Here is a 23,346-nt window from a genome sequence, read left to right on the forward strand (position 1 = left end):
TCAAGGCAAAGAGGAACAACTATTACATGGATTGTGAGCAATGGAAATGAAGCAATGACTTTTTTTCAGTTTATTAATACATCATAGACAGTTTATCATAGACATTTTTTTTCATATATATAATATACAGTTTCATTACCAGGTATTTCACATTTGGGCCTCCATTCTCATGTTTATTTCTTTGCAAACTTTAAGTTGTTGGACTAAAATTATTTACATCAAAAGTGATAAAAATGTGAAACAAAAGACAGTCGTAAACAGAGGAATAAAATGACAGAGGGATGCCAGCTGTTTATACTATACACACCAGGAGGAGCATGTTGAAATATGAAGCATTGTATATGGGGCCAAGCTCTGAGGATTTATTTTTATTCCCTTGCTGGTACTATGGGTATTTGTTTTGTTTTCTTCCGATTTAGTAGAGTCCTGAAAGGTGTCTTGAATCCCTTACTTTCCTCTGAAGTTAGTCAGACCTTCTGTTTGTGACCATTTTACAGCAGCGACTCCACGTGATTCCTATACAAGACTCTGTTGTGCTCCTGTATTGAGAAACACTACAGCGTGTGGACACAAAAACATAAACACCTTTACAGTCCAATCCAATTAAACACTAACATATCAACAGTCACTCAACATCTTCCTGACACAATCTCAACAAAGAACATTATACAGACCCTTCATAAACAGCATTTATTTCAGGGATAAAGGTGTTCATGCTGTTATGGGTTGCCTCTGTGCATGCGTAGAGTGAAAAAAAAATCACCTACAGTCTTTTCATATGCTTACAGGGCTCAGTTGCAGGATTTAGGTAATCTTAAGATGAATGAAGAGGGAAAAGCATGAAGAAGTCTGGTATTTCTCCACCAGTCTATTGCAGCAGTAATATTTAAAGAAAAAATGTGAAAGCAGTTTCCTGGAGGGTTCAAAGTACAGAGGACATGGTCTTGATAAACAATCTAGGCTGGTTTGTTATTAGGCAATAAAAAAAAAAAAAAATCAGAATTTAACTGACTCTTAAGACGTCTGCATTGGTACACAGGTGAGGAGAAAGGCATTATAATAAAAAGTAAAAATACAAAAACTCAGACAGAGATGATTATGACTGCAACAGAGATGAACAGAGGGAAATGAGAAGCATTTTGTCTTCTCAGTGGGCAGCTTGATGTAGGCGAGGAGAACTAAAGGGATGCGACAGGTGGGTGCCTCAGAAGGACCATCTCTCCTGTGTGCGAGGGTCCGTGGAGAGCGAGGGGGACTCTGATGGGGGCTGGCTGCTGCTGTCTTCTCCGTTCAAACTCTTCCTACACACTGGACATGTGTCATGCTGCACGGCCACAGAACAAAACGCAGAAAACAGTTGCTAAGTACAGTTTTCTCACAAGTGTCTGAGAAGAGTTTTAATAAGTGGAACATTATTTCAGGCCTGTTTTAAATTACGTCAGTCTGCTCTTTGTCTTTGATTGTGACTCATTTTTAAAAATGTTTTAATCTGCTCAGCCAATTATGTGCTATCCACAGCTTCCCAACTGCTAACATCAAATAACTCGAAGATGAATGCAAACAAATTTTCAGATTTGTAATTTTTTTTAACCTTTTGTCCCATGCAATTCCAAGCAGATTTTCAAAATAACACATTCACAGAGGAGGATAACATACTAAAAGCACCATGCAATAATAAAAACACTCTGACTGTATCATTGCAATAAATAAACTATCGGGAAGCATTATTCAGCATTCAGAAGTGGCATTAAAACACAACACTTCATCAGTTCCACTCCATTATCATCAATTTAAGTTAAGTGTTACTCAGATCCCACCTACATGGCATTTCCATCATGACTCAGATAATCAAAGCACATTTTTGAGGTTCCTGTAGATCTGAATGCTCTCAAATGCAAAGTGAATAAATAACACACAGAATCCTCAATGTCATGTATGGTCTCTGGTATGGTTATATTTGATAAAAATTCAACGTTTTTGATGTGACTCACCATTTCCAGCCATGGTACTATACAGTCTGAGTGAAAGAAGTGGTTACAGGGTAGCTGTCTGACAGGCTCTCCAACTCTAAAGTCCTCTTTGCATACAGGGCATTCCATACAGCAATCTATTGAAGAGGAAATGTGTTTTAAAATCTTTTCCTGACATCAACACCCTTGTCATTTTTGATTGAGACAGCTTCACATGTGTTTACAAAGTGGTACAGCTGCATTTCTTGAGGAGATATACATTACACTTCTCAGCAGAGAATAACACAAAGTCCCGAGAAGGCACCCAGACATTCATCTATGCCTAAAAGTCCGCTATCAACAGTCCTGCAGCAACTGGACAGCATAACTAGTCACACAGTTACAGCTGAGTGGTAAAATAGGACAGCATACCAAGAAGAGGAAGTCAAGAAGAACAGAGCCAAAAGAGGAAAGACAATTGGGGAGGTGAAAGACAAGGAAGCAAAAATATATATATTGTCAAGGCCACTGGGCGTTTCGTCCCTAACAGACACAATTTCAGAAGCTCCTTCTAACAGGCAGCAAGTGTATACAAGACATTTAAGTGCTGTGAAGATTTTGAAACAACTATGTATCAACAAAATGGACACTTTGTCCTTAGCTATTTTTTTTTTCAAAGCTGAAAACAAGTAAAAATAAAACATCATTATATGGAAACGTGTCTATGAGTGCGCATATACAACTAAAGCAAAGTAATACGTGGTTTAACATTTTTCTGGAATGTGTTACTGATTATTTTGTAAGCGGACAGCATACAACACCACTGACTTCAAGAGTCTTGAATAGTGCCACCACTATTTGAAACACAAACTTAGTAGTAGTAGTAATAAATAGGGGTTTGACCTGACAACTCTAGCAATGACAAAACTGCAATTTGTACTTCAAGGACAAAGAAACATGGGGAGACAGTGAAGGGGAAAAAAAGATAATCAGAGGTGACTGACCGGCTTGTTCCTGAGAAATATTGACAGTTGGGAGTGAAGAGATCTTCTCCTTCTCTGCTGGTGGAGGTCCTGTGTTCTCCAGCTGACCTAGTAACTACAGAGACATGGACACATATGTAAATACATGAGAAAAACACAAATTTTGTAGACTATTTTATAGTTTGTTTACCTGTGTTATCACAGCATCTAATCCTCCCTGCCCCCATGCATAATCCCCAGGGTTAGAGTGCAGCATCCCTGTCCTGAACGAAACACAAATAGACCTTTTTAATAATAATAATGTTATATTAAATTGTAGTAACACCTTGTTGCTCTATAATGTCATATTACCATGACAGGGGAGGGGAGCCAGGGATTCCAGAGTTGGCAAAAAGACCAGCAAGAAATTGTTGTACAATCCTGACAAACAGAAAATGTACAGCAGTTAATGTCATTACCAAAAATAAGATCGGTTCGGGGGAGAGCATAAATAGCACTGTCATTATAAGTGGGAGTATTCAAGGCAGAGAAGAGAGCCAGGAAAGACGATGAACTAGTGTTACTCACCCTTCCACAGCGGGCGAGCGGTCTGGCCTACTGCTGCCTCTAGACCGGTATCTCCTCTGGCTGCTCAGACGAGGGGGGCGTCCTGGTCCCCAGTGTTCCCCAGCTCCTAGTAGGCCCCCCATAGATCCTCCTAGGCCTGCTGGGACAGATCCCCCAATTGGTCCCCCTCCTAACCCTCCTAGGTCACTGAAACTCCCCAGGCGCCCACCAGGGAGCCTAGGTTCTGAGTCTGGGCTGTCAATGTCTCTTGTAAATGGCCGCTCGACTAACAAGAGGTGCCATAGCTTGATGAAATAATAATAAAGAAAAGAACAGTAACAGAAGAAAAGGAAAAGATTCAGTAAAGTAAAACATACAATCATGTCAATTAAACCTCTTTATCCCGTATTCCTTCCTCAACTCCCCAAACCTTTCAGATCAAGTCATACCTCTGCAAACTGTGTGGCTGTGTCATCTAGCCCATTGGCGCCACCCTCTAGGAGACTGAGGGAAACAGCGCACAAGGGGACAAAAGACTCATTATTAGCAACATGCACCGTTCAGCTGTAGCGTAAGCCTGGAACAAAACTGCAGAGTGAGCCTACAAGTTTCAACAGTGCAACATCAGCGTTCTTCAGTACATATCCCTGCTCTTGTTCCACACTAACACACAGGCTTTAACATCATATAACTGTCTAGAGAAGTGAAATGGATAGTGACGATAATACAAAAATCTCTTACCTGGAGTCTTCTGTTACTTCCTCAATGAAACCTGAGTCACATCTGGGACAGATGTACTCCTAGAAATAGATTGAGCCATGTAAGAGTCAAATAGGAAAGGAAAAATGTTTTTTGTTTTTTTTTTACATTTATTTTTTTATTTCCTAGACCCTACTATTCAAACTATTCATACTACATAAACTATCCAGTAATTTAAATATTCTATTGTCAATTATATCAATTCTCACAGAAAAGAAATCAGGAATCAATAAATACCTGGAATTCTTACATTAAAATTCATTTACACTACCAACCGAAAGTATCTGTCTTGTGCTGGTTAACTATACACCACTTTGCATGTGTCAAAATGAGATATGACAAAAGGTAATATTCTATCATTGTCAAATCAGCATCCATTCCATGAAATAATTACAGCATGTAAAGACATTTTGCTGCCTGATATGGCACACAAAGAAGTACAGCCAGATAATATCAGTAAGAAGTGTGACGGCCTGTATTTTGTGAATGCAATCAAGTAGGTAGAGCTGGTCTGCCAACCACACCTAAAGAGAGGCGTGATAGAAAACCTGTGTAACAGAATGAGGAAAACACTGCTACCAGTTTGTTTGTGTAGCTGGTGTAGTTGTACACTAAAAGCACAGACTCTTAAACCATGAAAACAGGATAGAAGCCGGGTCATTTAATATACAGATAGGGTTATGAGAGATTAAAGCGATACCCTTGTTGAACAGCATATGTGTATTAAAAGTAGGTCACAAAAATACCAGCCTTTTGTTTTATGCTTATACCATACTTAAATTCACATGACAATTTTAAAACTCATACTCGCTCGGCATACAGAAATTTGGGGATCTAAAATGAATTTTGTGGTTAAAACGTGTTTAGAAACTTTGCCGTGAGCAAAACAGGTTGTATCAGTTTAGTGTCAAATTGGACAACCTCACAGATTATCCAGTTTGTTGTATAAAACGGACAGATGACTGAGGACCGGTGTCTGGGCTGTACTGTAGTAGCACAGGTCGACAATCTTAGGTGTTGCAGTCACTTGGCTCAGTGAAGACATGCCATAGGACTGACTGTGCCTGGGACACTTTAGAGTCAATGACAAGGAGGACTGGAACTACCCTCAGCTGGATCATAAAAATAAAAGATTAATGTGACTCTAGTGGTGATATAAAACCAGTGAACAGTTCATTGTGAATATTGTAAAAAAAATTTTTAAACAGGGCAGAATTTGTCCGTTGTCAGTATAAGATTCCTCAAAATGTCTTCACATTGTTTTTGTCCAAACAAAAAATACTTTCATAAAGGACTATGAAAACCAGCAATTGTTTTTTTTTGGGGGGGGGGTCGTCTGAGATTTCAGCTACAAAACACAACAAAACACCACAGTAATAAACAGTGCCACTGAGAACTGTGAGAAAGCTACAGCTGACCATAAGCTTGTATTGGAGTAGGTTAATTTTAGGTTGGTGTATTTTATAAACTTGTAACAAACGAATACAAACACACCCCATAATATTTAAGACGTGGATAACATGTTTAAAACCAATTAAAGTTAGTAAGTATGTCACGATTTGGGTCAGCTCTGCGTCCAGAGTTTAGCTTCTACTTTTAACTTCAAAACTGAAACTGAATACGACATGTTTAACTATGTTTCCAAAAATCCCCCAACTCGTCCTGTCAACACTGCGTTTTTATCGGAAATTAAAAACTAACCAGCTGTCAGGCAACTAAAGTTAAGTCTGAAGCACTGAACAAAGGCAGCAGTAACGCAAATGTTTTCGACAAGTCCTTGTTGTTTTGAGGAAAAACACAACATCCCCCGAACTGTCAAAGCAGAGCTTCGAGTACACTGCTTTGACAGAAACGTCTAGAAAAGTCTAACAAAACCTGTCGATATTTGCTTTTAATGTCAGTTTTTTTCCACCCCTTTCCTTTGACGGGGCTCGTAGCTGGAGTTTATTTTAGTGAGTTAACAACAGCAGACGCCGCTAACTGCTAACAGGCTAGCTGGTTTTTAGCTGTAGCGAGAAAGCAAGCGGAACAAATGGCCGTTAGCGGCGAGGCAGAGCTGTCAGCCGGACGTATTCTAAAAGAGTCTGACAGATAAACAAGAAAAGCCTCCTGCTTACCGGGAGTTTGGGGTTTACTTCCCCTTTACAACAGTGACAGAAAAACCGATGCGGGGGAACAGCCGCAGCCTCCGCCATCTTCCCCAGAGCAGCACAAACACTGACGTCGGTCCTCCACAAACCGAAGGCAGCCGTCCACCTCCAGCCCAGCATGCACCGCGGCGCCGCTGGCCGGAGTCCCAGCTCACCGAGGAGCGGAAGGAAACGTGTTCGTGTGTTGACATCGAGAAGTCGCACGTGAAGTGTTTACTGCAGGTGATGGTGAATAAAAGCAGTGTGTGTTCAGAAACTTCTCAACTGAAAAGGTTTGTTTAAAGTGTTAAAGAACTCAGATGGTCAGCTGTAAATGTTAGCTTTTTAGTTAGCTTAGCATGCACAGCTCACAGGGTTAACTTGGAGTTAGACAAAACTATCTTTTCTGTGCTCGACAAAGAAGCTTCTGCACAGTATGCCATTTACACATGTGCTTAGAAATTCAGTAACAATCCTTTAAATATAAGTGAGGTTTGCAGTCGCTTAAATCTAAGTGGAAAGTTGTTGTTTCTCTTTAGTAATGTGCAGTACAACTTTTAGCCTAAATAATGCCAGTTCTGTTGTCAGATTGTAACTATTTTATTGCGACCAAAAAATAATGTGGTTACTATCGAAATATCTGGACATAATGTGAAAAATAAAACAGTCATTGTTTTGTGTTCATTGTGTGTGCCTGCTCTTGTTGTGACAAATCAGTAGGGAGGTGTGGAGAGACAGACAGTAATAATAACAGTAATACGTTTGATTTTAGGCGCTTTTCAAAACATTCAAGGTTATTTTACGCCGAAGACTTGAAAAACTATAAAAATAAGAAAATATCGATCAAGTTAATAAAAGAATATACATTATGTTAAATCAGGTTTAATATGATAGGTGGAAGACAGAGTGAATATGCCAGTTTTGAGACGAGATTTGAAAATGGAGAGAGTCAGTGTTATGGATTTCTGGTGGGATGCAAGTCCAGAGGCGAGTAACAGAGTAACAGAGCAACTGAAGCCTCTAGGCCTCATGGTAGTCAAACAGGTGAAAAGGGCGATGAGATGGAGACCAGGAGAAAATCTGGGATTTTGGATGAGTGTGTTGATGTGCAGAAGTTCAGAGGGATACTGCAGAGTGGTGTTATGTAATCAATAGGACATTTAACTGTGAGCCAGTGAAACCTCTGAAGTACTGGCATGATGAAACAAATGGAAGTTCTGGATGGATTTGAGAAGGGAGTTAAAGATGTTGATGGAGGACGTAACCTGGGTGTGAGCAAGGATGGTGGTACTATTGAGTGTGAGAGATGTACAGAGGTAACTATTGTTACAAAGGCTGAGTTAGATTATTGATGGGAGTTTGGAAAGAAAGTAAGTAAATCATCAACATATATACACTAAAACTAAAATAAGTTAAATTAAAAAATTCAAATAAAACTAAAAAAATAAAAGCAATAAAGTACTGAATGAAGTAGTGACATTCTGGAGAAACGTGTTGTACAGTCCGTCCATCTACTTCTTTAAACCACTTATCCAATTCAGGGTTGCATGGTGCTGGAACAGTTGGGATAGGCTCAACCCAGGGTTGTCTAGCTGTGCTAGGGATGAGTATGGTACGAATTTGCTGATGGCAGTGACACAGACTTTGCTTATAGATCCAAGTCTTTGTTGATTCTTAATCATTTTTTTGTTGTTTTTGTTGTTAGAAAAGGTTTTTCAGTTTCAGTTGTGCTTCAGAGTCTCTGAGTCTGAAGGTAGTATAGAAGGAGTTAAAAAAAAAGTGATGCACGTGATTCAAGTGTGTGAGAAGTCCATTGTTAGAGACACATCCTACATTGCTTATTTTAGCATTCCTTTTTTAATTCTCCCCTTTTGAAATATATTCCCTTGTGTGCTTGTAGATAGAAACCATAAATTGTTTGCACCTTCTTGTAAGGGAACACAAATTATTATTGATGGTTTTTTTGTACATCTTCATATATGAACACATAGCAACCAGTGATTTGCACATAGCAACAGCAGTCCACCTCCGTCATAATAAAAATATATTTCACACATTGCATAAAAAGCATTTACTTCTCTGTAGAAATGTGTTAGTCTTTACAGAGATAAGAGTTTAGTTTTTGTAGGCGCAACTTATTTAACCTTAAATTACAGATCTCTTGTATCCTGACATGATTCTAATTTGAGCTTTATTACATCCAGGTGTTAAGAAAAATGACACTATATTAAAGGAATATAGAGGAATACTGGAATACTGTTTTTGTACTGCTATAAATAGTTACTTACAGCTATCCTAGATTTTAGACCTTTCATCACCTGTGTGTTCCTGTTCTTTTGTTTGTGCAGATGACAGCCCAAGAAGTGCGCCTGTGTGGTCTTTTGCTGCAGGAGCACTTTGGAGAGGTGGTTGAGAAAGTGGGAACACACCTGCTCAAAAGTGGAGCACAAAATTTAAGAACAATCATTCATGAAACTGGCCTCTCAGTGGACTTGGTAAGGAGTACTATACCAACTCTGGCTCAGCTTGTTAGGCTTGTTGATTTTATATTTATTGTCTACACACCGTGTTCCAAAAGCTATGGCTTTATGGCCTTTTATCTGGAGATTCTATTGTCTTACATTTTTATTTGTTAGAATTATTATTTTTACAAAACAACGGTATTATGACACAGGAGGAAAAGCATTAAAACTTCTGTCATACAGGCTAAGAAAACAACAGGGAGAATGAACAATTCATAAAATTAAACACCCAGTAATAAATAAGATAGAAACTAACCCTGGAAAAATCAAAGAATGTTTTGAACATTACTATCAAAAATTATATTCCCAACCCAAAGAATGTAGCAGTAAGGAAGCCATTGATACATTTTTAGCAAAATTGAAGCTGACCCAATTTACAAACGACCAGAATATGAGACTCATATCAAATATAACTAAGGAATAAGTTGAACAGCCCATTAAAAGATTAAAGAATGGTAAAGCCCCTGGGGCGGACGGATTTAATTCAGAATGGTACAAAATTATGCAAGAACAACTAGTTTCAACATTGGTAAAAACATTCAACTGGGTGTTGGAAAAGAGAACTATACCGCCCTCATGGAATGAGGGTATAATTTCTATAATTGCTAAAGAGAATAAAGACAAATTAGAATGTGGGAATTATCGCCCAAAAAGTGTATTTAATATTGATTACAAACGCTTCACCTCCATAATCTGTAAGCCACCAGAGACAGTTTTACCAGAAATTATCCATAAAGACCAAACTGGTTTTATTAGACAAAGACAGACTCAAGACAATATTAGGAAAACTTTATTGATAATGAAATATGTGAAAAAAAAAGAAAAAAGAAAGCATTTGACTCTGTGAGATGGGAATTTCTATATAAAGTCATGACCAAATTTGGCTTCCACTCTGGTATAATTGACACAGTCGCTGCACTATACACCAGACCAACTGCTAGGATTGAAATCAATGAAGACTTGACAAAATCTATCAGTCTAGAAAGAGGAACCTGTCAAGGATGTGGAGCTTCCGCACTTCTGTTTTCTCTATTTGTAGAACCTTTAAGTCAATATATAAGACAAAGCGCAGAAATAACAGGGTTTCCCTTGGGTTGGATGAGCAAAAATTTGCCCTATTTGCTGATGATATATTGATTTTCTTGACTAATCCAACTGAATCACTTTCAAATTTGATGAGATTGTTAGATGACTATGGGTTTTTTCAGGATATAAAATTAACATTAATAAAACTCAAGTATTAAAGTTTAACTACAATCCAACAACTAAAATTAAAAACACATATTAATGGAAATGGGACTCAGACCACATCAAATATTTGTGGGTTGTGCTGACTGAAGGTCCATCTAAACAGTTTGAAGCCAATTATGACCCTTTGCTCTCAACGATTAAGACAGACCTGCAAAGATGGAATACTGTTCCCTTCTTGACACTGCACTCTCGGGTGGAATCAGTTAGGATGAATGTCCTCCCTCGTTTACTGTATCTATTTCAAAGCTTAACAATTTGGATACCAGAGAAACATTTTGAGGTATGGGACAGAATATTGGCCAAGTATATCTGGCAAAATAAAAGAGCAAGAATTAAATATAAAACAATGCAACTATTGAAAGAGAAAGGGGGCATTGGTTTACCATGCCTTCGTGACTATTATGTAGCCCAATTAAGACCCCTGATGTGTTTATGTTCACCAACCTATTCCTCAGGCTGTTGAAGGGACCGTTATAAATGGGGTGCCAATTATGGTACTTTTGGCAGATAAGAATTTAAGAAATAAAACTGGCATCTTGATTTGCCAGTTTTAAAACATTAAAACAAAAATATGGATTAGGTCAAGACAATTTTTACAGGTATTTACAAGTCAGACATTATTTTGATCAAAACATTAAAATCATAATAGAAAACAGTGAATTGGGCTTTGTGGAAACTTTTTCCACGGTAATAAAATCCCATTCTTTGAGTCACATGATATCCAAAATGTATAAGGCAATCCAGCATGGCAAAGAGACCAACTCAGAATACATTAAAAGAAGGGGGGAGACTGAGGGCAGTGAAGTTATCCCTAGTGAAAATTGGGCAAAAATGTGTCAACTGCAGTGGACCACAACAGTCTCCAATACATGGCAAGAGTTTGGATGGAGAAACTTGGTGAGATATTTGATTACCCCAATTCAAAAAAGGCACCAGGGAGTTCATTCATGTTGGAGGCTTTGTGAGACCTCTGGGGCTAATCATTATCACATCTTCTGGGAATGTAATGTACTAAGGTCATTTTGGTGCTGTATTTGTAATCATATAAATTATGTTTTTGGAGCTAAAATCCCCTGTTCATTTCAGTGTATATATTTGGGAGATGTAAACACGCAAAATTGGAAGTCTGATATGAGACTGTTGGCAATTCTATTGATTGCTAGCAAAAAAGCAATTACAAGGAAATGGTTAAAGGTGGAACCACCATCACAGGAGGACTGGATCAGTATCGTCAACGAAATCTACATCATGGAAAAACTATCATTCACTTTGAGGATTCAAAGTTCTATGAGCAATGGTCAAAATGGACCGAATATGTTAAACCAACAAGATCTGACTTTTTGTAAGGTTCTGGAAGTACGATTGATACATGGATTTCCGGGGGGCCTCTAGGTCCAGTGGCGCTGGTGACTTTTCTATTGACCCAAATTAAATCAACTACATACGTGAAAGTATATATATTAAATAATAATAGATAGAAGAATTAAAAAATATTATAATAATAAATAATTAGACCAGCAAAGTGGCAAATAACGGTCTTTGGAGGAGTCGGGCAGCCCAGCGTTGCCGAAAAACTGTACTTAAGTGCAATTGTCTAAATCTGGGGTACATTTGGGTACTCCCAGATCCGGTCCTTTTTGGACCCATGATATACTCGTATATATCATATATATCCTATTCTTTTTTTCCTTCCTTTCTGGAACTCTTCCCATGTATGTGGCTTTTTGGGGGGTTTTTTTCTTTGTTTTTGTTTGTTTCTTTGTTTATGCTGCATTGTTGTTAGAAAAAAAAAAAAGACTACATAACTACATATGACAGATGGCTCATTAGTGTAGGGGTTACACAGTTGTCTAACAAGCAAGCTTGCTTTGACCCCGGGAGGAGACACAATTCCCCTTAGATTGTGTCAGGAAAGAGGCATCAATATCAGCCAAATCATACATGTGGAGCTACCTGCTGTGGCAACCCTTTGTGAATAAGGGAACAGTACAAAGTAGCATTTAAGGGCATATGGTAATTAGGTTGAACAGAGCTTTGCATAAAGAACAGAAGCAAAGATGTAGTTTTCTGAGCATAATACACTGGAAAAAAGGCAAGAAAGTGCACATAATTTGTAGTTACCTCATTCAATCCTACTTTTACCTTATTAATTAAAAAAGATTTTTTTTTAAATGGTTAAGCTGCAGTTCTTCTGCAGAGACCTTCATACTTGGTGGTGCGTAGTCTAACTCAGTGGATGTGGATTATAGGTATTAGCCTGCCATTAGTCACGTATTTTACACTATTATTAATCTCCTGTCAAGTTTTGGTTTTTTACCTTTCTCAAAAAAAAATTTGGAACTGGAGACAACAACAACAACATCTAAGATAGCAAACCAGACAATGAAAATAAGGAAAATGTCTTTTTTTGTTGTTGTTCTCTGTATTAGTGAAACAACTTGAATCGCATTGCATTCTGCCTTTACCTGACTGTTATACTGCATATAAAGGAAGCAATAAACTTTTTCCCTCTTTCATTTATTTATTTCCAAATCCAGGTGAAGAAGTCTCTATGTGTCCTCGTGCAGCACGGGGCCACTACGTTCAGTTCAGGCCGCAAAGGACTCGGGAGCCCCACAGAGTATCACACCAGCTGTGACCGAATCCTTAGGATTCTTCGCTACCCACGATACATCTACACTGCAAAAACCCTGTATGGTGACACAGGAGAGCTGATCATAGAGGAGTTACTACAGAGAGGCCACACGACGATGAGCAGCACCGTTAAAACGGTGGCAGACCGCCTCACGCAGAACATGGCAGGTCAGTGTTGGTATCAAGCAAAGAACACACACTTCTATCAGTGGATGTTTTGACAGCTGGACTTTGGTCTAGTAGATGGACATGCCGTTTGCTACAGCCAGTGTTTAAATGTTTGTGTGGAAAAAAAAATGTCAGGATTAGCAATTAAGGTTTCAAATGAATATCTCCAAAAAACCTGGAGACCTGTGAGTCAACTAGAAGTCCTAATATCTCTTTTGACTTTATTAATGTTGGACTTTTGTTAGAGACACTAGTACTTGCACTATCTTCGTAATTTAGCTGTGTAGAAAGGGAATTAAATATGACTTTGCACGTGTTGTGAATACAAAGAGAGGTACACCACTTTTTCTCTGTTGTTGCTGCAGAGGGCCGCACCATGGATTACACTGAAGTGTCCTCGACTTTTTCCAAACTGGTGGAGACCCATTTTCTTCAGCGCTGCCCTCCATTGCCAGGAGTGGGAAATAAAGACAGTTCTGCTCCAATTGAGACTCCTGCCACTCCTGGTACTCCGGCTGCTCCCGTTAACACTGCCCCACCTACACCAGAGAGCTTCCCAGAATGCTATAAGGTACCTAGTGTGACACTCATAGGGCGGGGCAAACGCCAGCTCGCCAGTGAGGATGGAGAGGAGCAAAGAAGCGCAAAAAGGGCCAAAATGGATCCAGAGGTTAGTTTTTGGAACCTTTTTGGTTACTTTAACAAATTTGCAATGTCCTCCGTCCATTATATCTACCTTACCACTTATCGTTCATGTGACCTTTCATTTCTCCGTTTGTCTCTCATATGCTCTGCTTCATTCGGCTCAGACACATGGTGACGAGGGGATTTACTGGCAGGTGAATTTTGAACGGTTCCATCTCCACTTTAGAGATCAGACCATCATCAGTGCTGTCGCCAACAAGCTGGACCAGGTGATGGGAAAAAATATTATAATTTTTGATTTAAGGACACTCATTTACTCTCTTGTGTTATGAAGATGATGATGATGATGATGATTATTGTTCATTTATGTACACAGCACCTTTTTAACATGTGGTTTACAAAGAAAAAAAATATGCTGCAACATTAAAAATGTAACAAATGTCCACAAAAAAACACAGTAGAGAAAAATAGAGTAGTTAGTTTATTAATAAAAGGTAGATTATGATCATACATTTAAAGCTGTTGCTGGTTTTGCAGCCATTAGTAGTTCAGGCAGGAAGCTCCAGACCTGAGAGACCTTACTGAGAAAGCTTAGTCATTCATAAGAAAATATGGATGCCAGTTTTATGTCTGAATCAAATTCAGATTCAATTAATGAAGGAGTCATTATGAGTAGCGATGATATGAGCCTGCTCTTATTGTGAAAGAGCATGTTATAGTCACTGTATATGCATATACAGTATAGTATATGTGCATATACTTGAATGATTTATTATTGTGATTGATTAGGAATTTAATGACTAATTATCTTCTTAATCCTCACTATGCAGACTAGCAGTGAAATAGTGAGGACCATGCTGAGGATGAGTGAGGTGACAACCTCCCCCATGGCCACCTGCACAAAGCCCCTCTCAGCCAATGAGATCTTCAGGTCCCTTCCACCCAGCTACAACATCCTCAGACCCATCTTAGACCAGTACCTCACTCTGCTGGTGGATGACCCGGTATGACCTGCAAACACCATATTATGTTTTCTGATCTTTTTTTTTTTAAATAAACATGTTGTTTTTTGTTTATTTATCTTCTTTTCCTCTTCTTTTTTAAGATGGAGTTCGTGGGGAAGGCTGGTGAAAGCGGAGGAGGGATGTTTGTTGTCAGTATCCTTTTTCAGATTTAAAAGGTCCTGAGCATTTTCCCGTGAACCAGCACACTGGTTGATATGATTAAATTCAGGAATTACAGTTGGTTTTCTAAGCTCCTCTCTCAGATCTGCACAGAGCACTGGCCAATCTGGCACGGGCCACACTCGAGTCTGTAGTACAGGAGAGGTAAGCCAGTGTGTATGTTAAATAATATATATAGCTGTGAGTGTCCTATTATCACCAGCTTCATGTTACTGAAGTCACTCTTAATCTGACATCAGGTTTGGCTCCCGGTCGGCTCGCATCTTTCGTCTGTTGCTAAGAAAACGTCACCTGGAGCAGAAGCAGGTGGAGGATTTTGCTATGATTCCAGCCAAAGAGGCTAAAGACATGCTGTACACACTGCTGTCACAGAACCTGGTCCAGCTACAGGTATGTGGATGATGGACTGTTAGTTGTTTCCAAAGCCTGCTGCAGTTTTTTAATTGAAATATCTGTAACATTTGAAACGAATAAGAAGCCACAACAGTCACTAAAATGGATTTAAATGTCTGAAGTAGGGTCTCTTTGAGCCAGAATACTCTTCTATTAACACAAGTGACTGCTGTGAAAGGAAGTAAAAGAAGTAATCCAGAGAAAACACACAGATAACTCATCCATCCATGCATCCATCCATGCATCCATCCATCCATCCATCATCCATCCATTCTCTTCCGTTTATCCAGTTTAGGGTCGTGGGAGTGCTACAGCCTATCCCAGCTGTCATAGGGCGAGATGCGAGGGACACCCTGGACAGGTTGCCAGTCTGTCTTTTGCAGGGCTAACACATAGAGACAGACAACCATTCACATTCACAGAATCATCAATTAATCTAACCCCACTAAGTGCATGTCTTTGGGCTGTGGGGGAGGAAACCGGTGTACCCAGAGAGAACCCACACAAACACAGGGAGAACATGCAAACTCTACATAACTGGTTGTGCCACTCTTGGCAGCAAGAACTGCAATCAAGCATTTGCAATAACTGGCAATGAGTCTTTCAACATTGGGCCTCCTCACTGTGGAGGCCCAATGTTCTTTACAGAAATATTTTAATTCATTCAAATTTGAGGTTTTTCCAGTACGAACAGCCAGTTTAAGGTCATGAAAAAGCATCTCAATTGGATTCAAGTCCGGACTTTGACTAAGCCTTTGTACAAGCTACTGCATAAACTGAGTGAGTCTTGGATAATCAAGATGTTTTTTTGGCAAATGTGAGTCAAGGTTTGTGCTCTATTTGCTCAGCAGGTGTTTTGTTCTTGGATCTCTCTCAATGGCGCTCACTGTGATTCGCTGGAGTCCCAAAGCCTTAGAAGTGGCTTGTAACCTTTTCCAGACATGCAAACCCCCCCGAAACCCAGGAAGACAACAAATACTTTTTCACAGCACTGTACTTGCTCTTCATCTCACAGCAACCATTATACTTTGTTTTTTAGGAAATCCCAAAGACTCCTGACTACGCTCCCTCTCGCACCTTCTATCTTTACACTGTTAATCAACTCCCGACTGCAAGAATGCTGCTCCAGAACTGCTACAAGGTAAAACAATAAACTCATTACATGTAACCTTTAGAGTTCTGAGCAGAAGAAGACCGCTAATTGTCTTTCACTCTGGTTTTTGCCTTCGGTAACATTTTATCTCTGAATATTTTTCTTCTGCAGACCGTGGCCAACCTCATAGAGCGACGCCTCTTTGAGACCAAAGAGAGCAAGTGAGTCTTTTCATTAGTAATATGTTTTGATGCATCTCACTGCAAGGCAGATAACATCTTTTGTCTGGTATGCACGTTGCCACAAAGAAATGGGTTGACGGTTTTTGGTTTACAGGCGCTTGCTGGAAAAATCTCAGCGAATCGAAGCCATCTTGGCATCTCTGCAGGCCAGCGGGGCCGAGCCCGAGCAGCTAACTGAAGTCGAGGAGATGATCACTGCTCCTGAAAAGCAACAGCTGGATACCTTAAGGCTTCACATCAATAAGTAAGAAGACGAAACAAAAATTCTCTTTTCTAAAGGCGACAAGGCTCTTCGGTGGTCTAATGGAGTCCTTTTTTCACGGTGTCTTTTTCTCCTTTAGGTTAGATTCTGCAGAAAACCAAGTAGATGAAACCATCTTTCTTCTAGAGTCCTACATAAACTCAACCAATGCATCTTCATGACTTATGCATTGGAGTTTTATATTTCATCCATGCAGTTAATTTTTGTGTATAATTTCTGCATGCGTGTCAAGTATGACTGTTTTATAGTTTATAGCTCAGATGTTTCTGTTCGGACTGAAATAAAACCAGATTTTTGCCCATTTTGTTATTACATTTACATCAGCAGTGAATAAATAAAGAACAAGAATATGTCTTTTAACTGTTTTAATTAAAGAACAAACAAAAACTGAAGAATCAAGTGACTGAAATATAAAACCATAAAAATGTCTGCAAGTTAAATAGAAGGACTGTGGTTTAATACACTTTGCATTTCTTTAAAATTAGAAAAAGATTATTTACATAAGTGCCCCTGACCCTTGAAACAGTGGGTAGCGCATTACTGTTGAACCCCCTCCCCGATACTCTCTTTGGTCCTGAAGGCCCATCTCGGGACCATCTTTGTGTCTGGTAGGAGGTGGGCTCTACTCATCTAATAGTCTTCATTGCAGATGAGTGTGTTCTTGGCAGCAAAGGTTTTGCTCAGTCCTCATGGTTTTCATCCTCTTCTATCTGTTTGCGTGTGAAGAATCCAAGCTGATAAAAAAACAAGCAGAAAACAAGAAATTGAGACAGATTTACTACTTTCTGATATTTTCTTGAAGGAATCTGATGTGAAATTTCAGTTCCAAATACCTTCCACAGTATGAAAATAATGAGGGCCAGCAGCAGCAAACCCCCTATGATGCTACCGATCAGAATCCAGAGCGAGATGGGAATAGCTCGGCCTTTCAGCACTTCCAGCACGGTCTAAGGAAAAGAGATGAAGGGAGAGATTAGAGAAAATTAATTTTATGCATATTGTGCTGCTCAGGATTCTCTTGGGTCTTACCTCCCTCCAGACTGTTCCTGCGCTCAAAGTAATGAGGTTAGTCTCCTGAGCTGTGAGTCGATATGCGCCTATTATCTTCACTGACTTATATTTGGCCTAGAGGAAGACGCGCACAGATTATGACCAATGTTTGTGTCACAGGAGCAGAATTTTAAAATCTGCGTGTTTTGTTACTCACATGTCTGAAAAAATCATCATGAACTCTGCGGCTGACCCGAATGATGGCATCCTTTCCTCTCGGCAGCTGCTTGACTTGACACACGACCTCTGTGCACCATGACCTGCTGCAGTTCTACACACAAAAACATGTAAAGATGAGCCATATTAACATCTTCGCTTTTGCAATGTTCACCAGCTGCTCTGTGGCGATTTAGGCCCTTACCAACATATCATCCTGCATCATGTCTTCAGGATGAAGTGGGCGCACATCTCCCTGTCTGGCCTTCAGCTGTGCTGCATCACCGAGCACGCTGCAGTTCACCGTCACCTACAGTGTAATTTACATATGTCAGGTACGATCTTAAAGCATAATAAGAATACACAGAAGCAGTACTCACGTTTATTGAGAAGACATCGGTGACAGTCATGAACACTCTGTCACCTGCAGCCACAGAGGGCAGATGCAGACGCAGCTCCAGGTTACTCACAGAGTAACAGCCGAGATTCTGCAGCTATAAACACAAACAAAGCTAAAACATTTGCCTTGTCTTATCTTTCTTATTGTGATTATAATTATATGCTTTTTTTAAATTGCTTTTTATATAGAGGATATACATTTACCCTGAGATGTGTGTAGAACTCTGGTCCAATTGCTTCCGACATTGTCCGTGTAGGATGGACCTCATAGCGGTTCAAATTAGATTCACTGTAAAAACAGGGAAAAGAACAGCACATAAATGCAGAGATAAGCCAGTTCATGAATTAAGCTTAACTAGATTGATGCTGTACAAACACACCTGCTAACAAAAAGGTCTGGTTCATACTGAACAAAAGTCTGAAGCTGAACACTGTTGTCCTTCAAAGTGTCTTGTCTCTCCACACTGTCACTGTAAGACAAAAGGAGGGTTACAAAAGTGTCTCAGTTTCACTGTTTAAATGTCTCCTAAATACTCCAGCATCTCAAAACATGGATGCAAACAGATGAAGACAGAATTATTAGCCCCCCATTAAATTTTCCCAAGTGCTGTTAAACAGAGTAAGGAATTTTTAACGGTTTAAATAAATAAAATTATTTCACAAAAACCAAAAAATACCAGGTGTTTTGCTATAAAACAGGCTGTAGTCTCACGTGCATCTCCTGAGCAATCCCAGCACATTCTTCTTTGTCCAATCTCTCAACATTTGATGTCCTCCGGCATGGACCTTGGTCTTTAGTTCACCCCACAGATTTACAGTGGGATTCAAGCAATAGCTCAGTCAGTAAAGTTCACGTTGGTCTTCTGGAGCCAGTGATTCACCAGCAGCGACGTATGTTTTGGGTCGGAAGACCAAGTGACGGCCCAAACCCAGCTTAGCTTCTGACTGCGTGAGGCTTCTTTAAAAACTTTACATATCCTTCTTTCTTTATAATGCTTTCCACTTTGATGACGTTCTCAGTTTCAGACACACTGAAGCATCCGAACAGCATCATACACCCACCACCTGTTTCACTGTGGAGACGATGTTCTTTGGGCTGTACGCTTCTTCCTTCTTTCTCGAAACATCTCTGTGGCCAAAGAACTCTAGTTTTTGTCTTAACTGACCAGAGGACGTACTTCCAGTACACATAAAATTCCAGCTTATTCTAGTTTATTCTATAATATTCCAGTTTATTCCAGTGAAATCTTTCTGCAGGTTGTTCTTAGCATACTTGAGTCTGGCTCGAAGATGTCTCTTGTGTAGAAGTGGCGTTTTTTGTGGTTTCTTGCAGACCACTCCTGCCCGGGGTGGCGTTGACTGTCTTCTTTGAGGTTACATATCTTGACTTGGCTAAGTCATTCAATAGTCTCTTGGCAGTTGTTCTGGGTTTTTGACACATCTCTCACAAGTTTTCTTTCCAGAGTATTTGAAATCTTTCACTTCCTACCTCTGCCAGACTTCTCTGTTCTCTGCTGTTTGAATTTCATGATGATACTTCTCACTCCAGTTCTTAACACTTGTGAGCATCAATAAATCTTTTTATCAAGTCTAAACTGAGGTATTTTGTTTGTTGCATGCTGTTTTCTCAAGTGACAGCTCAAACCTTTGGTGAAGGTTTTATATTGTGTGTAAATTAAAAGATAATCCTCAGTTTTAACTTGATTTTACAAGTCTTGACCATTACATAGTTAAAGCACATCACTGAACAGCACTGATTGGTGCTATCACTCAATAAAAAAGTCAGTTCTTCAGGGGGCTAATAATATTGTCCTCATCTGTAAATACTCCAGCATCTCAACACGTGTGCATGCATGCTACTTTGCAGACAGCTACCTGGATGCATGGAGCTTCATTTTCACTTGATTGTGCAAAGATGTACAGCTGAATTCAAACTCCAACATGAAGTTAACCTGCAAACAAAAAAGAGAGCAGCAACTTGCTGAAGTGCTACATCTCACCTGGAGGAAGAGAAGTATGTGTGGGCTGAGTTGAGTGATTGATGGAGCTATTTCCTCAGCACGAACGTACCTTTGACTGGGAGCGAAAAACTGGATAACTGACATTGCATGAGTGGCTGTTGGCGCTAAGAGCTGTGCACTCGATCTTGAAGTGGGCAACCTCCTACGATGAAAGAAAAGACACGAAGAAAGAGAGGATCTGTGCATGTAGATAGATGTTTATGGTTACATGGTCCCTCATGTAATAGCAGTACATGTGCTGTGTTTACCCTGATGCTAATGCTGGAGAAGTGGAGGTTGCGTGAGTAGTTCAGCGTCAGGCTGGTGTTGTAGGCGTTTTCCAGTCTGTTCTGAAGCTGCACCTCCACTGCCAGACGCCTACGAGGGCTGCGAATCACATAAGGCTTTTGTCTGTGGAGGAAACACAATGAAAACTCACTGAGACCAAAAAAGGGAAGAGAGGGAACACCAGAATATCTCAGTTCTGTACCTTGTCCCAGAGATGTCCATGTGTGCCTGTAGCACCAGGTCAGTTGTACACACATCATCCTCACCACAGTCTTTAAAAAATGGGATCTGGACAGGTATGGGAGGCAGGGGTAGCATGTTGAACGAATGTGGACAACATCAAGGATATATAGCGCTAATTTTTGTGCCACTCACAGATTTGTTGATAGTAGTCGGCCACCCTTCATCCAGCACGGGACCACTTTCTGTGTTGTTGATCTTAAACCACAGTGAGAAGCTGATAGGACGAATGTAATCTGCTGTGTCCTACAATGAAGACAGAATATTTTTTTAAAAACCCAAAGAAATGTGACTTTCCCATCCTGCTGTGTATGAATGAAAGATGGAAGGTGTGTACCGACACTCACATAGACATGGAAGGGAAGTTTGTAGCACAGAGTTTTCCCTGTCTGGGCTCGGACAGCCAGCTGGGTCTGTCGGTGGGAGCTGTCATCAAACAGCGCCCGTGCTGACAACTTCCTGTCATCCAACATAGCCCGCACCCACAGATCTGAAGAGAAATCATGCAACTGAGGCAAAAACTCCATGGATATGCTACTTAATGTAGGGTTCATAAAATATATGCATATATGTATAAAATATATATAAATATATAAATGTTTCAACCAAAACTGTTGCTGTGTGGTCTTGGGGAGCGGGACACGGCTGTAAAGCAGGCGGTGGCATTCAGACAGGCGGATTCTCTGCCTCCTCTGTGGCAGGTCTTCTGAATGACATTAATGGAGTGCGGCTGGAAGGACAGACTCACATTGATCTGGACAATGCTGCGAGAGCTAGAGACAGAAGGGACAGTCTCAAAAAGCAGTATTTATCCATGTGTGTGCACAGTTGTAACAGCCAGTAGAATTTTTTGTTATGATTCTAAATGTGGGAACTCGTTGTTTATAGATGATACACATGTAATGTTTTACGTGGCTTCATTATCTAACACTGCTTGCACTGCTTTCTGCCCGTTACACTTTTCATCCCACCAACCTGAGCAGTACAGCACTTCCCTGCGCTCCCACTGCCAAGTCTATTAGGTCATCTCCATCCAAATCCAATCGAGCACTCAAGCTTCGGCCAAAATACTGCAGGGAGGGGGAAACTGATGATGCAGCTATCCGCTGTTATAAGGAGAGAGGCTGGAATTAGTCTGAGTACTGAGATGCACCAGTAAACTTGCAGTTGTAAAAAGGGGCATACCTGTTTATAGTTGTGGATGACATAAATACCGTCTCCGTGATAAACATAGATGGCCCCCCGGTGTTCGTCCTCCAGTGGGGCTCCCACCAGCAGATCCGTGAAGCCGTCATGGTTCAGATCTGGAGTGGGTGCCAGTGCATAACCAAACCTGGCATCCTGGGACTTATTGTTTGACTTCAGCGTACCATTGGATACAAAAACGTCCTCCTGCGAGACACAAAGAGGAGGAAACAAAGATAGATGAGTGGATGGTAACAGGAGATCCTGTAGGAGTAAAACAGGGCTATCATTCATTGTTGTATATGACAGGAATGTTTGCATAATAATTGATATGAAGGTGATCGATCCATGCTGCTGCTGTCCTACTCTGTTGAGAGTGTAGATGTAGACTCGTCCAGCCTCCTTGTTTCCTGACCCAAGGTACATTGGAGCAGCAACCAGAAGGACATCAGTGATGTCATCCTGGTCGATGTCTAGCCCACACACTTCACTGCCGAAATACGAGCCAATCTAAACACAGATACATGTTATTTCATCTTACCGCCAGCAGGGGGAGCGCTTGCTTTAACCCAGAGAAATCAGACTCCTACTGTTTGCTGTTATAATATTAAAAACAACTGAAGGGAGACTCAAACAAGGGCTTTACCTGCTCTCCATTAAGCGCCTGCACAATGTTGACATCGCCTTCATCGCTGAGTTCAAACAGAATGACTTTGCCTTTGTGTTTGAATCGAGGAGCTCCAGCTACATACACCCTCTTCCAGTCACCAGTTACCACAGAGGTCACCGTGTAACCTGGAAACGCATATAAACAAACTTCATTCAGCACTGAAAACCTAATCTAAGGCTCTTAAAGAGTTACATTAATGCTGTAACATGTTTTTAATCCATTGCAATGCCAGTAAAATCAATATGAATAAAATATTCACATTAGGTAAATGGCTACATTTCTGTAGTCATGTTTCCTCCATTTCCATTCACGTCATGCAGATGACAGTGTGGTCTGAATTATCAGCTACAGAAAGGCCATAAAAAGGTCCAACCTTCTCACTTTGGCAATTATTTTGTATCTTATATTAAATGGAAAGACCAGGAATGTTTGGTTTGTTTGAAAAAAGTTGTTATTTGATATTTTATAAACCAATATTTGCCATTCTTCTTAGGAGAGTGGGGACAACTCACGCTCTCCAGTATGGTTTAATACGGTCATCTGCATTTGTAATACCAGGGTAATGGTGAGCCATTACATGACTGTTTCACCAATGAAG

At 40.1% G+C, this 23,346-nt stretch overlaps 3 protein-coding genes across 5 annotated transcripts in view; 1 reads left to right on the forward strand and 2 right to left on the reverse strand.

Moving 5' to 3' along the window:
- Window positions 1-298: 298 nt before the first annotated feature.
- On the reverse strand, window positions 299-6,535 carry rnf115a (ring finger protein 115a). The gene is made up of 9 exons (XM_003450898.5): window positions 6,355-6,535; window positions 4,220-4,278; window positions 3,928-3,982; window positions 3,500-3,783; window positions 3,284-3,352; window positions 3,123-3,195; window positions 2,954-3,047; window positions 1,992-2,107; window positions 299-1,324 (listed from the first exon to the last, which is right to left on the reverse strand). Exons 1-9 carry the CDS (start codon window positions 6,505-6,507, stop codon window positions 1,205-1,207), a joined length of 1,023 nt encoding a protein of 340 aa, XP_003450946.2. The 5' UTR covers window positions 6,508-6,535; the 3' UTR covers window positions 299-1,204.
- polr3c (polymerase (RNA) III (DNA directed) polypeptide C) lies at window positions 6,521-17,056 on the forward strand. Its single transcript, XM_003450983.4, has 13 exons — window positions 6,521-6,659; window positions 8,715-8,861; window positions 12,677-12,941; window positions 13,307-13,611; window positions 13,751-13,855; window positions 14,417-14,590; window positions 14,692-14,743; window positions 14,854-14,914; window positions 15,010-15,160; window positions 16,203-16,304; window positions 16,428-16,477; window positions 16,593-16,742; window positions 16,840-17,056. The coding sequence occupies exons 2-13, from the start codon at window positions 8,715-8,717 to the stop codon at window positions 16,919-16,921; spliced, it is 1,644 nt and encodes a 547-aa protein (XP_003451031.1). The 5' UTR covers window positions 6,521-6,659; the 3' UTR covers window positions 16,922-17,056.
- Window positions 16,915-23,346, reverse strand: part of itga10 (integrin, alpha 10) — a 36,020-nt gene continuing 29,588 nt past the window's right edge. For 2 of the 3 annotated variants that reach the window (XM_025911438.1, XM_025911437.1), the window contains exons 12-29: window positions 22,725-22,873; window positions 22,079-22,588; window positions 21,869-21,999; window positions 21,500-21,666; window positions 21,241-21,383; window positions 21,029-21,139; window positions 20,856-20,941; window positions 20,635-20,776; window positions 20,436-20,528; window positions 20,241-20,317; window positions 18,746-18,835; window positions 18,570-18,654; window positions 18,347-18,460; window positions 18,172-18,276; window positions 17,968-18,081; window positions 17,790-17,885; window positions 17,594-17,707; window positions 16,915-17,494 (exon numbers count right to left, since the gene is read on the reverse strand). In XM_025911438.1, coding sequence (XP_025767223.1) covers window positions 17,441-17,494; window positions 17,594-17,707; window positions 17,790-17,885; window positions 17,968-18,081; window positions 18,172-18,276; window positions 18,347-18,460; window positions 18,570-18,654; window positions 18,746-18,835; window positions 20,241-20,317; window positions 20,436-20,528; window positions 20,635-20,776; window positions 20,856-20,941; window positions 21,029-21,139; window positions 21,241-21,383; window positions 21,500-21,666; window positions 21,869-21,999; window positions 22,079-22,588; window positions 22,725-22,873 — 2,381 coding nt within the window. In that variant the 3' untranslated portion in view covers window positions 16,915-17,440. The remainder of the gene's footprint in view (window positions 17,495-17,593; window positions 17,708-17,789; window positions 17,886-17,967; window positions 18,082-18,171; window positions 18,277-18,346; window positions 18,461-18,569; window positions 18,655-18,745; window positions 18,836-20,240; window positions 20,318-20,435; window positions 20,529-20,634; window positions 20,777-20,855; window positions 20,942-21,028; window positions 21,140-21,240; window positions 21,384-21,499; window positions 21,667-21,868; window positions 22,000-22,078; window positions 22,589-22,724; window positions 22,874-23,346) is intronic. The other variant, XM_005472638.4, reaches the window with a different exon arrangement.

The sequence above is a fragment of the Oreochromis niloticus genome, linkage group LG11 (assembly GCF_001858045.2).
Source record: "Oreochromis niloticus isolate F11D_XX linkage group LG11, O_niloticus_UMD_NMBU, whole genome shotgun sequence".
In the NCBI taxonomy this organism is placed as follows: Eukaryota; Metazoa; Chordata; class Actinopteri; order Cichliformes; family Cichlidae; genus Oreochromis; species Oreochromis niloticus.